This window comes from Sus scrofa, chromosome 4, assembly GCF_054392235.1.
Source record: "Sus scrofa isolate SSC_HxYL_T2T_F1_AM1 chromosome 4, Sscrofa_HxYL_maternal_Yorkshire_Landrace_v2.0, whole genome shotgun sequence".
Lineage (NCBI taxonomy): Eukaryota > Metazoa > Chordata > Mammalia > Artiodactyla > Suidae > Sus > Sus scrofa.
In genome coordinates, this window is record NC_139386.1 from 71,195,365 (window position 1) to 71,211,029 (window position 15,665).

A 15,665-nucleotide genomic window follows, 5' to 3' on the forward strand; every position below is an offset into this window, starting at 1 on the left:
GCTTAAACAAACCATGGAAATCTGATAGAGGAACACCACGCCATCAATGATTTCCAGAAGAAAAGCTAATGTTTTCCAAGTAAATTCATATTTTATGTTTTTAACAAAAAACCCCCAGATTATTAATTACATTCCCATTTTATTTTATTTTATTTTACTTTATTTTATTTTAATTTTTTGTCTTTTGTCCTTTTAGGGCCACGCCCGCAGCATATAGAGGTTCCCAGGCTAGGGGTCTAAACGGAGCTGTAGCTGCTGACCTATGCCACAGCCACAGCAATGCCAGATCCGAGCCGCGTCTTCAACCTACACCACAGCTCACGGCAATGCCAGATCCTTAACCCACTGAGCGAGGCCAGGGATCGAACCCACAACCTCATGGTTCCTAGTCGGATTCGCTTCCACTGCACCATGACGGGAACTCCATGTTCCCACTTTATAAACGTAATTGTGTGTAAGTGTGTCGATACTTAGAAAAATCAACTAACAATGAATTTCAAAAAAATAACAATGGTCATTTATGGATCATATGAGTGTAAGAAAAATTTTTTCCTTCAAAAAATATATATATTCTAAATTTCCTATAATGAACATGTTTTTTCCCAATCTTAGGTAGACAGATAGACAAATAAACATAATTTTTAAAAGAATGGACATATTACTAAGTAATAATGCATGGAAGTGCCTGTCACCCAGGTTCGATCCCATCTCCTATGGGCATTTAATTATAAATGGCATCTAATCAATTCATAGCTCCTGAAGTTCTTAGAGCTGAACATGGAGGAATAAGTTTTTCTTATTACCAAGTGTTCTACTAGTTTTATTCACTCATAATCAAGCTCCACCTAATGTGACCCAAAGAATTTGGGCAGCAAAAGAAAATATCACTTCTGCTGAGACTACCTGATTCATACAGCAAGCTTCTAACCATCATAAGCAAAGCGGCTCTTCCCATCACCCAAAGGCCAGTTATCAGTGATGCTGGTGAGGTTTAAATGTGCTACGCAATGATACAGTTAATTCTAGACACTTACTTTGTTAATTTTCTATTTTATTTACCTAGGTCTAATTGTTTTTAAACCCACATAAATCATACAACTTACTCTCTTGGCTTTGTGCTCACAAGAACTCTTAGAGGTTTTCTGCTGTTTAAGCATGATTTCAGGAAGCAATCCACTTCATTGAAAGGTCTCATAAAAACCAGGTCACCATTAATAGCAAAAATCTTTTTCCCAACTTCCATGCCAGCCATCTAGGAGAGAAATAGGAAAAAAAAAAAAAAGTCAAATTTTATTTTCATAAGAAATCTATTTCTTTCACAGAATTAGAATCTGGAAGGATCTAGAACTCACAGATTTTTGACCTCTTAACACATCTGCAATGTCTTTATACAACTTCCCAATACAGAGCAGTGGAAGAGATATCAGTTATTCTCTTTGACCTAGTTTTAAATTTGACTCACCCATCTCTACTAAAATTCTCATGCCTCTCCTCATGACTTAATGCTATACTCCTCCTGTGACCCTTTTTTCTCCTATACTTGGTAGTTCTTCTTATTTCATCCTTTGAACCTCAAACTCCAGGTGAATTTTTTTTGACTCAATTTCCCATCCACAGCCAACACAGTCAGGGAGTTTCAACCTCTCTGTAGACACTGATGACAACCAAATTTGCATTGCCAGCCTGACATAGCTAAGGTGTCTCTAGGAGAGAAGAATGGCCTGGAATCCAAGGAGAAGCGCTCCGCAGGCACGGATCACAAGATGCTGGAAAGATGCCAAGGATGACATCACTTCTCCCTGCCATGCCAAACAGGCGACTCTTCTTCACCAGCCCTACTGCCTATAAAACTATATGTACACTGGAAACTAACACAACATCACATGTCAACTATACTACAATATAAATTAAAACTAAATAAACGATATGCTGTTCTGGTTACCAGCTCAATTATGGAAACCCAGGAGAGGGCATTTTATTAGTGGGAGTCAGATGAAGCTGGGCCCTAAGAAGATCCTCTGAAAATAAACATTTCTTCATCACAGAAAATTACCAAAAGCAGTCATTCATAGGCCAGGCCCAGGAACAGTATGAGCTAAACAGAGTTAGTGTGTTTGAAATTCACGTGCTTGGTTAACTAAGCTTGGTCTTGCACGAGGTTAGGTAAAAGACAGAGAGCTTGGGCACTAGCAGACAGGATGGGGGTTATTTTGCTACTAACTTGAAATAGGTTCAAAGATAAAAGCCACGCTTCGTTCATTATCACGGTCTTTATTAAAAATGTATATATTGAGACATCTGCTTGAGGGCTAAGCATTTTATAAGCCAGGCAGAGGCAGGAACACTCTAAATTTGATATAGTTGGGATATAACATTGGGAGGTACATTCCCTGAGGGCAGACATTTTGCCTATTTTGTTCCCTGCTGTATTCCTAGAGCCTAGAACACTGCCAATCACATAACAAACACTACATAAATACTTCTGAATGAATGAATGATCAGGACAGTCCTTTGTTTAAGTCTGGTGAGATGAGAGTACATTAATCAGCATCAACCCTGTGAGACAATAAATCTAAGCAAGTGCTTTACTGATGGAAATTGTACTTAAATAAGACAATCAAAGTGATAGGAAAATAGAAGACACAGCCTTGATTCAATGGAAGAATCACGTGACATGCATACATACTATAGTCCCTCCCTATGCCGTCTCTACCGGGTTGCAGGCTAGAATCAAACATAGAATAAGCCACTTGGACTCGGAGGAGGTGAACAAGTTCATAGCTGCAGATCTCCACACTAAAACATCCCCACCAGACATCCTCTGTCACAATTCCCAACAGTATTTAAAAGGACCTCAGGGAGTTCCCGTCGTGGTTCAGTGGTTATCGAATCAAACTGGGAACCATGGGGTTATAGGTTCAATCCCTGGTCTCGCTCAATGGGTTAAGGATCCAGCGTTGCCGTGAGCTGTGGTGTAGGTCGCAGACACAGCTCAGATCCCACATTGCTGTGGCTGTGGCATAGGCCGGCAGCTACAGCTCTGATTGGACCCACGGCCTGGGAACCTCCATGTGCCGCAGGTGCAGCCCTAAAAAGACAAAAATAAATAAATAAATAAATAAAAATAAAAATAAAAGGACCTCAGAATGAGTTTATTCAGAAGCATTATTTTCAATAAAGATATCTAAAGGCTGATTTCAGTTTAAGACTTTTATATGTGTAGGTCATGGGAAACACATTTAAATTAAAATGCTAATTTACGTTACCTCAGCATTAGACCCCTTTTCTACCAACTTTATTATTGGAACTTTATTTTTGTCTTCTAAGCCAAAACCATAGCTGCCTTCATTGGATTTAATCTGCAATGCAAAATATTAACAATGTTAATAAATGCAACTACAAAAAAAGTTACAACTCAGAGTGAAAGAAAAGGTCGCATTGTCATCAAACACGAACTAATCTCCCACTAACAGCTAATCAAGAAGTACACTCATAGAACATAGTGGTAAACTTACCAATAATGACTTAGCTATAACATTTTCCACAACTTTTAAATCGTGTTTCATAAGTCGATGTTTCATATTTGAGCCTTCCATCTCCTCATCCGCAAAAAAACGAAAAAGTAGGGGTTCATCTTTGAATTCACTTTTTTCAAGGACTAGGGAAACAGAAATTCAAACTGTTTCAATTAATCCCCCAAATCCAACTGATCTTCCATACTGACAGACCCTCAGTAAATTCATGCCCTGTCCCATTACCTCAATTTTCTACTCCTAGAACAAGTTACACTCACAAATATCCCAACTATACTTTCTTTCTATAATTTCAAGCTGATGTTTCCTTTAAGCTATTCCCTGGTAGTAAGGGGTTTGAATTTTTAAGATAAGCAATGTTGTTTATTATTAACCTTTTTTGGACTTAACCAAATCTGACATCTTTCAGATTAAAATCCAACTTTAAATTTAAAAAGTATATTGAATTTTAAAATGTCTACAATTCAAAACATAAAAACCTACGGTGTTTTGAATGTATAGTAAACATTTTAGGTAGAAACATAAAAACATTTATGTTTCTAATATCCTGCACAATTATGGGAAAACTCAAATGGGTAAAATGTGGCCATTATGTGTGTAAGCAATTCCCACCATGGTGACTTTTGTTCCAACTCTTCAAACCAGAAATATGTCTTCTAGGTGAAATGTGATTTCAGTTTCCCTTAATTCCTAGTTCTTTTCTGTTTAAAAACATGATTCTCAAATAACCTTATTTCTGCAAAGGTCAGTTTTTTCCCTTTTATCCAAACATTGTTATTCTTCAGCGTTCCTAGATCCATGGCATGGCATGTCCTAAGGATATAAGGTGTATGTTTCATTAGCCTTTAAAAAAAATAAGGCTAAAAACAGATAGAATTCGTATTCCGTAGATCCTGAGAACTCTCTCTTTTAAAATGTCAAAATATTTTGAAACAGAAATCTTTTCTTACTTATCCTTATATGTTGAAGCTTACTTGTAGGGGCAGGTTGATTCATGGAGCCAAACTGCTAAGGGGAACACAGGGGCCCCATGGCACCGTAGAGTGTTAGGCTTTTTCATGAGATAGACCTAAGTTCAAATTCCAGGTCTGGGACTGATTCTGGGTGTAACATTGAGAAAGATACCTAAACTCTTTGAATTTCAGTTTCCTCGCCTATAAAATAGGGGCAATAAAAGCTTTATAATATTGAACAGAACTTAAAACGAGGTAATAAATGTCAATAACTTGGCATATAGCAGGCAATTAAAAATGATAGCCCTTTTATTTCACTATTTTTACAGAGGTCCAACTGTAAAATGGTTAACCAGATGGATGTACGGATTGATCTTTAAATGGAAGACTGGCTGGCAAAAGAAGTTAACAAATCAAACTACCAACTGGAAATTCAAAAGCAGCACATGTGTAGCTGACAACAGAAATGAGAATATAATTGGGATTTAGTTAGGTGTTGCCTACGTGGCCTAAGCAGGTTCCAAAAACTCACATGGTGTTTCTGCTACTGCTGTTTTCCTCCACCCAAGAGTCAGTCTAAAGGCAGGGAGAAAGGACATCAGTAAGGCCAGGCATGAGCCCAACGGGCTATGCTTTACCGACAGAGACTTTCATAGGGAAAACCTTTATTGCAATTCAATATCTTAAAATAAATATTCAGACAAAATCACTGCTTGTTGATGCTTTAACTTAAGGGAAAAACTAATCAAAACTTTTGAAGGTTTTAATTCCCTATGATGCCATTTCTTCCGTTCCATTGTTGGCTCTTTAAAGACCAGTATTTCTCAGTCACAACACATACAGTGGCCAGAGATACTGGAACGTAACAGAATTCCCAAAGGAATAATAAATCAAGGATGCTCTCAAAATCACCGTAATGTTTGCTGTACTTTTTTTTTTTTTTCGGAAAAAGGGAGCAACTTCCTGAACATAACTGACAAATAGTTATGAGCTATCAAATAGATACATATGCAAATATATATTCACGCTGAAAAGAGATTTGAGAGATTTATAGAATCTCTAAGATGGTATAAATTGAGGGAGAAAACTGTCTCATTACTTTTATAAATTTAAGGGAAATGAAATCAAATAAGACAGAAATTCAGTTTTGAATTAGTAGCCAAGCAGAAACAAATTTTTTTCCCAGAGATTTTAAATTTTATTTTCTGAGATATTTTGAAAGAATTTTTCTAAAACTAACCATGATTATTCAACCATATATGCTCTCAATTAAGCATTTTAATATACATTGGCATTCAAAGACACCATAAATCTGACCTAAAAGAGTGTCAGAGAGATCTATTAGCTATTTTTTTAAAAAAAACTTCTAGTTCAAGCTCTTGCTTTTCTGGAATCAGTTTAGAAATATAGAAGTCACGGCAACTGGTCAGTAATAGCTGTTAGACACAGCAATGGCACCAGCAGGGAAACTGAATGCAGGCGTGGTGACCCAACACGGACCCCTGGCAAGGCCCAGACAGTCTTGCTGATTCATCTCTAAATGACTTCTCTGGACCACTGAGAGATACTCCCAGTTTTCTAACAAAACAAAACAGGAAAATACATTTGTAAGTTTCCAGAATAAAAATCCCTACCGTGGTGCATAAATCCGTTGTCACAGAGTCCAACTCCAAATATCATTGCCTCTTCTCTGGTGCGGCAATCCCCCTGTTAACCACAAAAGCCCTGGACAAGTTAATAAGCAACCGAAGATTTTAGTGCATTTTACTAGATTTGACATTCCCAGTATTGTCCTACAAAGCCATTCACACATTAGGGCAGGCATTGCTTTCATAAGCCCACGATGCATCTAATTGTTATAAGCATTCTCTTCTTTATGAAAATATCATGTTTCTTCTGATGTTAAATAAAGGTCAAAGATTTAATATTTGAGAAAAACCACACTTTATTAAACATGAAAATATACAAATAACTAAAATGTACTGCTCCCCCAAACGATCCCTTTCTCATATTTCTTTGATCTTATATACTACTTACACATCAAGGAAATATCCTATATATTGAAAATGCACTACAAAAAGCTTTGCTAAGTAAAAATCATTATGCATGATCTCTGCTATCACCTCCTTTCCACCAAATGGCCTTACTCTTTTAAATACCTCTCAATGATTCTACTAACCCAGGGTGACCCATAAACCCTAAGACTACGTCATTCAGCTGAGTCAGTAAATGCAAGTTTCTCTTTTGCTCTCTTGCTGGGAAAAAAAAAAAAAATCAGCTCGTATAACTGACCCCCAAAAAAGAGGGAACCTTTTGTTAGGATGTTTATCTAGAAAGCATCTATTTTATTCATTTAAGTATGAATTCACATACAGTCTGCCCTCTGTAACCAGGGTTCGGCATCTGAAGTTTCAACCCATCACAGATGAAAATTATTCAGGGAAAAAATTCCAGAAAGTTCCCAAAAGCAAAACTTGAATTTGCAGCTCCAGCAACTATTTACATAGCATTTACACTCTATCAGGTATTGTAAGTAATCTTGAGATCATTTAAGTATATGGGAGGTTATCTGCAAATACTACATCATTTTATATAAGAGATTTGGGCATCTTTGGATTTTGGTATCTGCAGGAGTCTTGCAACCAATTCCTCATAGATACGGAGGGCCAAATGAATATGAATGTATTCATAGTCATATATATGTATACATGTTTATATATGTAAGTATATATATTCATATACACATACATATGTATACATGTTTATATATGTGTGTATATATATTCACATTCATACACACATAATATATGTATTATGCATTCTATATAATCTTGCAGTGGTATGTCTTATAGCTTAAGAACTGCCATCTAACATATTATCTCATTTTTCCTACTCCTATCTTTTATCTCTTAGGTAAAACACTCCACCAAATCCATCCTCTCTTCTCTCTGGCTTCTACTTCACTTCTATGTCAACACCCTAATCTAGTGTTTCTTCATCTCACCTCTAAACAGCCATAATTTCTTCCTGTACTTTCTCCGACATAAGGCAATTATAGAATTACAACTCTCATACACAGGAATATCATGTTCCAAAACTCTAAACTGACTCTCTTATTTTGTAAACATAAATTATAATCGAAATCATATTCTGTTGGGCTTTGTAGCACTCCCATATCCTGCCTTCATTCCACCTCTCCTGCCGCATTTTCCAAAGCCCTCACCTTTACTCTCATCAGGTTAGGCCCCCTACTGTTGCCTGAATTCTCCATGCTTATTTCCATCCTCACTTTCCCTCAAATCATCACGTACAATGCTTTCTCTTTACCCTCCACACAATTAAATCCTACCCCTCTGTCTCTCAAGGGTCATGGGCCACCTCATGCTGTGACAACCCACCCCCATTCATCCTCCTGTTGAATAACAAGGTGTTTATAATTTCTGTCTACAGATAATACATCTGTGCCCTTCTCAACATCTAGCTAGTAAGTAATTCTTATGCATTCATTCAAAAGATTTTTTTTTGGCCACAGAGTGTGCCAAGTGCTAGAGAAAATACAGTAAAACACTCAAACACAAGAAACACTTCCCTGCCCTCAGGTAATTCAAGTCTGGTGAAGAATTTCATCAATTAAAATATGGTATATAAGTATCATTATCCAATGTAGTCAGTATCCCAATCAGGCACTATAGTCCGTGCTGATATAAAGGTTAAACAGGTCCTTGCCCTAAGAAACATGGGGACAGTTTCAATATAATGTGGTATTTGCTATGAAGAATATACTCAGGGAACTGGGATCACAGAAGAAGATGCTGAGTGCAAGCTAGAGGATACAGCAAAATGCACTGGGCAAGGTGATGCTGGAGCAAAATCTTAGCGGATCTGTAAAAATTAGCTCAGTTGACTAACAGTCCCCTGAAGGCAGGAATCGTGTCTGTTTTCTATTTTGTTGGTTTCTTTCATTTTAGTCACCAAAGCAACCACTTAAATGTTAAGTTTACAATAAGAGCTTATTTAATAATCACTGGCATTACATCGACTATTCAATTGATGTACTGGCAAGGTTAATATTTTATTGAATATAATGGTACAAAAAGTATGACTAAGAAGTTTTGGTATCCATATGTCTTTTAAAAACTCTGCTTGTGCCACATAGAATTGGTGAGTATTAAAGAAACAGAGAAAGACACAACAAAAACTCCTTTGAATGTGAAGAAAGGTATTACTTAATTGTAAAATATGATTGATCAATAAGCAAATCACAACTTATGTGAATCAAATGATGTTTTAGAAGACAGGAATACACTTGTCATATAAGGAGTTAACATTATGGAACAAGTTATTTCATTATAAACTATTATACTAGAAGCAGCACAACAGCGAGTGAAAAATTCAGCAGAAACAACTGTCCTCACGTTTTCCAAGACAATATCACACACTGTATTGCAGAATAAGGCAAACTCTGTCAGATCTAGATTACACTCCAAACAATATGTACACTGTTCCACTGGAGTCAGTTCTTTATTTTGTCCGCTCCAAATTAAACTCAGTGTCTCAGAAATTAAGTTTTATTATCATTTGAGAGCCTTAGTAGAAAGAGGCCCTTACTTAAAAAAAATTAAAAAACTCTTGTTCATTTTAGATGAAGAACTTATCATTATTATTATTATTATTATTATTATTTTGTCCTTTTAGAGCCGCACTCGAGGCACATGGAGGTTCCCAGGCTAGAGGTCGAATCAGAGCTGTAGCTGCTGGCCTGCACCACAGCCACAGCAACACCAGATCCGAGCTGAGTCTGCGACCTACACTGCAGCTCACAGCAGCAACAGATCCTTAACCCATTGAGCGAGGCCAGGGATCAAACCCAGATCCTCAGGTTACTAGTTGGGTCTGTTAACCACTGAGTCAAGGCAGGAACTCCTAGATGAAGAACTTAAACTTATCATTCTCTTATCATTCCATTACCATTCTTTCATCTCAAAGCCAGCCCATGTAGTCCTAACCAGAAGCTAGGCAATAAGTGTTCATCACGCCTGATACTCATACTTGGAAACGTTTTACACAATCCGAATCATAAAGCTTCAGTGATAGAGATGACGTGTACAGCTATTCCAGTAAGTAGTGAACAATTGTGAAAAGAAAATCTAGAGACGTGAGGTGACTCATCCAAGTTTGCATAACTGCTTATCAACAGAGCTGTCATCAGACACCAGATAACCTGAATCCTGTACAATTTCTACAGACACTGTCACAACAGACCACTGAGAAAACCTGAAGAAAAAAAGAACTGCAACTTGGTCCGATTTTTGAGCAACTTATTCTAATTCTCCTAGTCTCTTCATGTTCACCCTGGGATAGTAAAAGTGCCAGAAAGAAAAAAAAAAGTTGATATCTGATTTTCTGAGCCAGTACTTTAAATATTTATTCAGCCACAGCTTTTGCTTCAAAAATACACTTTCTTCGGTTTTCTCACATAATCAGCACATAGTACAAGTTCATGTGACTTCTGTAACATAATTTCTATGTGAAATTCCAACCCTGTTACCAACTACAGAATTGATTCCAATGACACACACTGACCATCGTGTTATAAAAGGCTCTGTCACTAGTAAACCCACTGGGCTTACAAATTCACGTTTTATCTAAAAAGAAATGCTTGGGGAGGTCCCGCTGTGGGTGCAGTGGGTTAATGATCTGGCTAGTCTCTGTGGAGGTCCCAGTTCGATCCTCAGCCAGTAGGTTAGGATCCAGTGTTGCTGCAGCTGTGGCATAGGATGCAGCGGCAGCTTAGATGTGATCCCTGGCCTGGGAACTTCCATATGCTGCAGGAGCAGCTGAAAGAACTGTTTGGTTTAATCGAAGACCTTAATTTCTAAATAAAATTAAGTGCTATAAAATGCAAAAATGGTGTCTTGGGATAATCTAGAAGTTAATATTAAGGAATAAAAATTCCAAAATTTACGTGCACAGATGAATCAAATGTGAATTCATTAAGTATCATTTATATTTGAGACCAAGAAAAAAAACCCACATTCCTATAATTGCAATTCAAATGTTATTGTCCACTTGTAACAAAGGAAGTAGGCCATTTTCTTTAAAAACAAAAAAGCTAATTAACTCAAATATTCAAATGTAATGACATTTCAACCAAGCAATATCTCCTTCCTCAAAATAGTAAGTTCTGTCAAAGTGGACATCAACTTTCTTAGCCTTTTCTTTAAACCCTGGAAAACATTTGATTATTTGATTAGTACAGTAAAACATTTACAAAAAGTTATATTAAATACCTATTATGATGAGCTAGATGTCTCAAGTTGCAAATAACATTTTCTCAACACCAGCTGTTACCTCCGGTACTTTGAGAAGCAGAGCAATAGTAACGACAAATTTCGCACTCTCCTATTTAAAATATGTGCCAATAGATATCAAAGCTCATATTATCAAAACACAATTATCCTCTAACAGAGAAGAAGGCACAGAGAGATTAGACTAACTTGCTGGGACTGACACCCAGATACTTTAAAACAAATCAGTGAACAAAACATGCAAAAATGTTTAGGACACATGCACAGCTATTCTTCAGTGATACTCGAATGACACTACGTTTTTTGGATGGATCTCAGCTGATTTTTTGAGCCAATAAACATCTTGCTGGAAGAGGAACAGACTCACAGACTTTACAAAACGTGTGGCAACTAAAGGGGACAGGTAGGTAGAGGCGAGTGATGGACTGATGGTTTGGGATTGGCACGTTCACACTGCAGGATACAGAATGATTGGCCAATGGGGACCTGCTGTATAGTTCAGGGAACTCTAACCAGTAAGTAGAAAAGAATCTGAGAGAGAATGGATATGTGTATGTAAGTGTATGACTGGGTCACTTTTTTGTATGGCAGAAATTATTACAACCTTGTCAATTAACTCTACTTCAACAAAACTTTAAAAAAAAATTTAAAAAGAAACACCTTGCTCTTGAAAGACAATATAGCAAAAAAGAAATTAATTTTGAAGACCCTGAAGTCAGATGATCTAGGTTCAAATCCTACCTCTGCTTCATATTAGCTGAATGAACATGGTCAAGTTATTTCACTGTGTCTCATCGGCAAGTGGGGCGTTTGAACAAGTACCTGTATCACCTCAGTTTAAAGCAGCCATGAAGGTAACTGGGCAGCTCCGATGTGTCTATTTACCTGTGCAATTAACCAGTCAATCAGCTTGTTGGCCATGACCACAGATTTGTAGGTTCTTAAGTGGTAATCTTTATCTCTACAAAGGAAGAAAAAAACCAAACACACTAAGCACGAGCATAGGGAAGCGCAAGGAAACATTTCTTTTAGTACCAGTGTGAGACAGGAAAGTTGACTCAATGTAACCTGAATCAACTGACCCACTTACATGTAAATAAATAAGAGCCTTACAAGGTGTACACAACACCTGAAAACTCCCTCATTAGCCCACACCAGGAGAAGAAACCCACAAAGGTACCAACACAGGGCATTTCTTCATTCACATTTTCTTATATCTAAATTGATTATTACTACTACTTTTTATGGTAATGATTTGGCTAGAAATCCAACTATTGCATTCATAAAAGGATAATAAAATAGAATTCCTTCCCTCTAAGACAAGACAGATTATACAAAAAAAAAAAAAAAAAAATCTCCTCAAAATGTGGAGAACAAAGCAACCCTTTGTATTTCTGCTCCTGAATTCTCCGGGAAGGCAGGGTTTGCCCAGGAGGATTATTCATTTGGCTCAGCTGCAGTGGGCGACCTCAGGCCTGTCCTGAGGGAAACACGTGAGAATCCTGTCATTCATTTTGTCTGATCAGAGCATGGACTTTGTGACAGCACATCCCCAGGCAGCCAAGGTGATCAACCAGCTTTACAGCTGGTTCTCCTGTCGGGAGACTCCCAGATCTGAGAAATCTTTCAAAGCCTAGTCAGATACCACCAAAGAAAGTGCTCAAGATCAGAACAAAGCCCCAAGGGCAGAAATCTATAATTCATTTACTGTGCAGGCCTGGATCAAAAGGGAATGAGAAAAATGAGTCTTTTCAAAATGTCAAAAAATCCAAGCTGCCAACAACTTGACGTGACAAATAATTAGTAGCTATTCTTATAGTCCTTTAGTTTCTGACAGTAGTTTACAAATATATACACATAGGGATTTTTAGGGCTGCACTTGGGAAATATGGAAGTTCCCAGGCTAGGGGTCATATCAGAGCTGCAGCTGCCTGCCTACACCACAGCCACAGCAATGCCAGATCCAAGCCAGGTCTGTGACCTACACCACAGCTCACGGTAATGCCAGATCCTTAACCCATTGAGCAAGGCAAGGGATCAAACCCACGTCCTCCTGGGTCTAGTCAAACTCGTTACCACTGAGCCACGATGAGAACTCCTACAATTAATACTGACGTCGTTGCAGTCACTTTCATAAAAAGCTCCCCAAACTATGATTGAAAATAAATGCACTAGGTTAGCCAGTAATCAACAGCAGATTGTTTTTTAATCTTTTAAAATCTATCTCCCTGTTTCTGATCCCTCATCACCCACTTCATCTTGGTTTCCTTCCATAAGCATCAATAAGAAGAACAAGGAATTATAGACCACGTGTGGGTCTGTGGTTTCTTCACTCAAGTAATTTTTTCTTTTCGTAAGCTGAGTTCACACATATTAAAAGCATGACTATCGTACATTCCATCTGTTTTATGCCTTTTTTCCCATAAATTTACCCTTGACAACTCATAAACCATTGTCATTTCTAGCCAAAGAACAATTCCTTCTTATCAGTTCTTTCAGAATGTAACTTTCTTGATAAGAAATCCCATGTGGCTAAAATGTATTTTCAGAACACATTTTCTCACATGTAAAATCTACACACACACACACACACACACACGCACACACACATATATATACACACACACCTACACACACACACACAGGTGACAGGAAAAAATTATCCAGTTTTCTATTACTTTAGCAGAAAAAAGAAATTAAATATCCACATGCTATTAAGTAACCATTAAGTTAATCAAGATATTTACAGGGTGTATGTATCAGGAATACAGCAGAGAATCAACAAATATTGGTTCCTTTCACCTCTTTTTACTTTTTAAAAAAATTTTATTAAAGCATAGTTGATTTACAATGTTCCTTCAATTTCTGTTGTTCAGCCAAGTGACCCAGACACACCCATTCTTTTGCTATTTTTTTCTAACCCAAGAGACCAGACACAGTCGCCTGTGCCATGCAGCAGGGCTCCATCACCCGTTCTGTTCTGAATGTAACAGTTTTACTTTTGAAGACTGCTTGTGAAAGCAGACAGGCACTTGCAGGAGTAACAGGTAAGATCCCGTTTTCTCCTCCAGGACCTGTACTGTGGGCATTTCAACACTTACTCAGCAACTTTTCAAATCTCTTCTTTTTTTTTTTTTTTTTTTTTTTTTTTGTTAGCTCTGCCTTTTCTTGGAATTGGAAACCAGAATGAAAACTAGAAACACTGTCCATCGAATGTCTGGATTCTATAACCACGACTGGAAAGCCTCTGTAATTCATTTCAGAAACAGTATATATTGTTTTTGCTTTGAAAAAATATGTTTCCATTGATAAACTCCGAATGAAATCTGGCCATCTGAAATCAGTTTAACATTACATTACAATCTAGCTATCAGTGTATATCAGTACATATTACAAAAGTAAAACAGGAAAACATACTAAATACTTTGTAATAACCTAGAAGAGAAAAGAATCTGAAAAAGAATAGAGAGCATATGTATGTATAACTGAATCACTCTGCTGTATACCTGAAACTAACACAACACTGTAAATCAACTATACTTCAATGGTTTAAAAAAAAAAAAGAAGAAAAAAAGTACACTAATATTTCTAATGATCTTTTTTAGTAAGCATAACACAAAACTCAAAGTTTTCTGCTGTCTTTCTAAAGAGATAAACTGAAAATTAATTCTGGTTTCTCCTTTTTTTTTTTTTTTACAAAAAAAAGGCATATATATTTAGAAGAGAAAACATGGTAGAGAAAAAATTATAAAATTATATTTATTAACTCCAAATTAATTAACAATATTCAAGTGCAAAATTTTTCCTTTGGATAAAAGACTACTGAAAGAAAACACTGGGAAATAAAATATACATCCAAGGTTTGATTTACAGCTTAATGAAAAAAATTAAGATATAAGAAATCGTAATGGTAAACATTTATAGTAAACAGTATTTCCAAATCCTCTCCCAATCAGTCAGCTGCTACTTATTAATTATATTAACAGAATGTGGATCATTTTACTAACAAGTTTATAATTTACTATGAATTAATGGCGAATAAATTTAGAAATCATAATAAAAAAGTAGAAGACACTGTATAATTAGAGCCTCAGGAAATTCATTTTTTTTTTTTTTTTTTTTTGTCTTTTTAGGGCCACGCCCATGGCATATGAAGGTTCCCAGGCTAGGGGTTAAATCAGAGTTGTAGCCTCTGGCCTCCACCACAGCCACAGCAATGCAGGATCCAATCTGAGCCTCGTCTGTGACCCAGCAACACTGGATCCTTAACCGATAAAGTAAGGCCAGAGATCAAACCTGTGTCTTCATGGGTACTAGTTTGATTTGTTACTACTGAGCCACGACAGGAACTCCAATTCATAATTATTTTAAAATAAATTGTTATTCAAAATAGTCTTTCACATTTGGAAGAAATTTCCAGTTTTGGAAGAAAAACAAAATATGCTCATATTCACCTAATATGCGATAAAAATATTTCCATTTAAATTGCCCAGAACCTAGAAATCAGACTCACCTTATCACTGGAGTAAACAGACTATGAAGACGGCAATATAATCTGACGCCCTATCATAAGATAAAAAGCAAGTAAGATCACCCAAAGGACAGATCAGTGAAATTTTGAAATAAACAGATTCACCCCCAACATTCTGAAATCATTACACTACCTCAACCTATTTAAAAGTTATTCAAATGTTGCATTACATCATAAGTATAATGACTTGAATCATTAAAAACAGGATTAAACTGTGCCATGAATTCTTCATATAATTTGGCATGTACACAAAGGGCTTCAAAAATTATTTCTTAAAATATAAAACTTTAAGATATAATACAAATAGAATATAAATCTACGCAGTGATCCATCATACTAC

At 36.7% G+C, this 15,665-nt stretch overlaps 1 protein-coding gene across 2 annotated transcripts in view; it reads right to left on the reverse strand.

Annotated features, from left to right (window-relative positions):
- PREX2 (phosphatidylinositol-3,4,5-trisphosphate dependent Rac exchange factor 2) overlaps nucleotides 1-15,665 on the reverse strand; it is a 285,840-nt gene that overhangs the window by 146,795 nt on the left and 123,380 nt on the right. For both annotated transcript variants that reach the window (XM_021089269.2, XM_013996689.3), the window contains 6 exons: nucleotides 15,308-15,357; nucleotides 11,680-11,755; nucleotides 6,121-6,193; nucleotides 3,516-3,658; nucleotides 3,267-3,359; nucleotides 1,104-1,252 (listed from right to left, as the gene is read on the reverse strand). In XM_021089269.2, coding sequence (XP_020944928.1) covers nucleotides 1,104-1,252; nucleotides 3,267-3,359; nucleotides 3,516-3,658; nucleotides 6,121-6,193; nucleotides 11,680-11,755; nucleotides 15,308-15,357 — 584 coding nt within the window. The remainder of the gene's footprint in view (nucleotides 1-1,103; nucleotides 1,253-3,266; nucleotides 3,360-3,515; nucleotides 3,659-6,120; nucleotides 6,194-11,679; nucleotides 11,756-15,307; nucleotides 15,358-15,665) is intronic.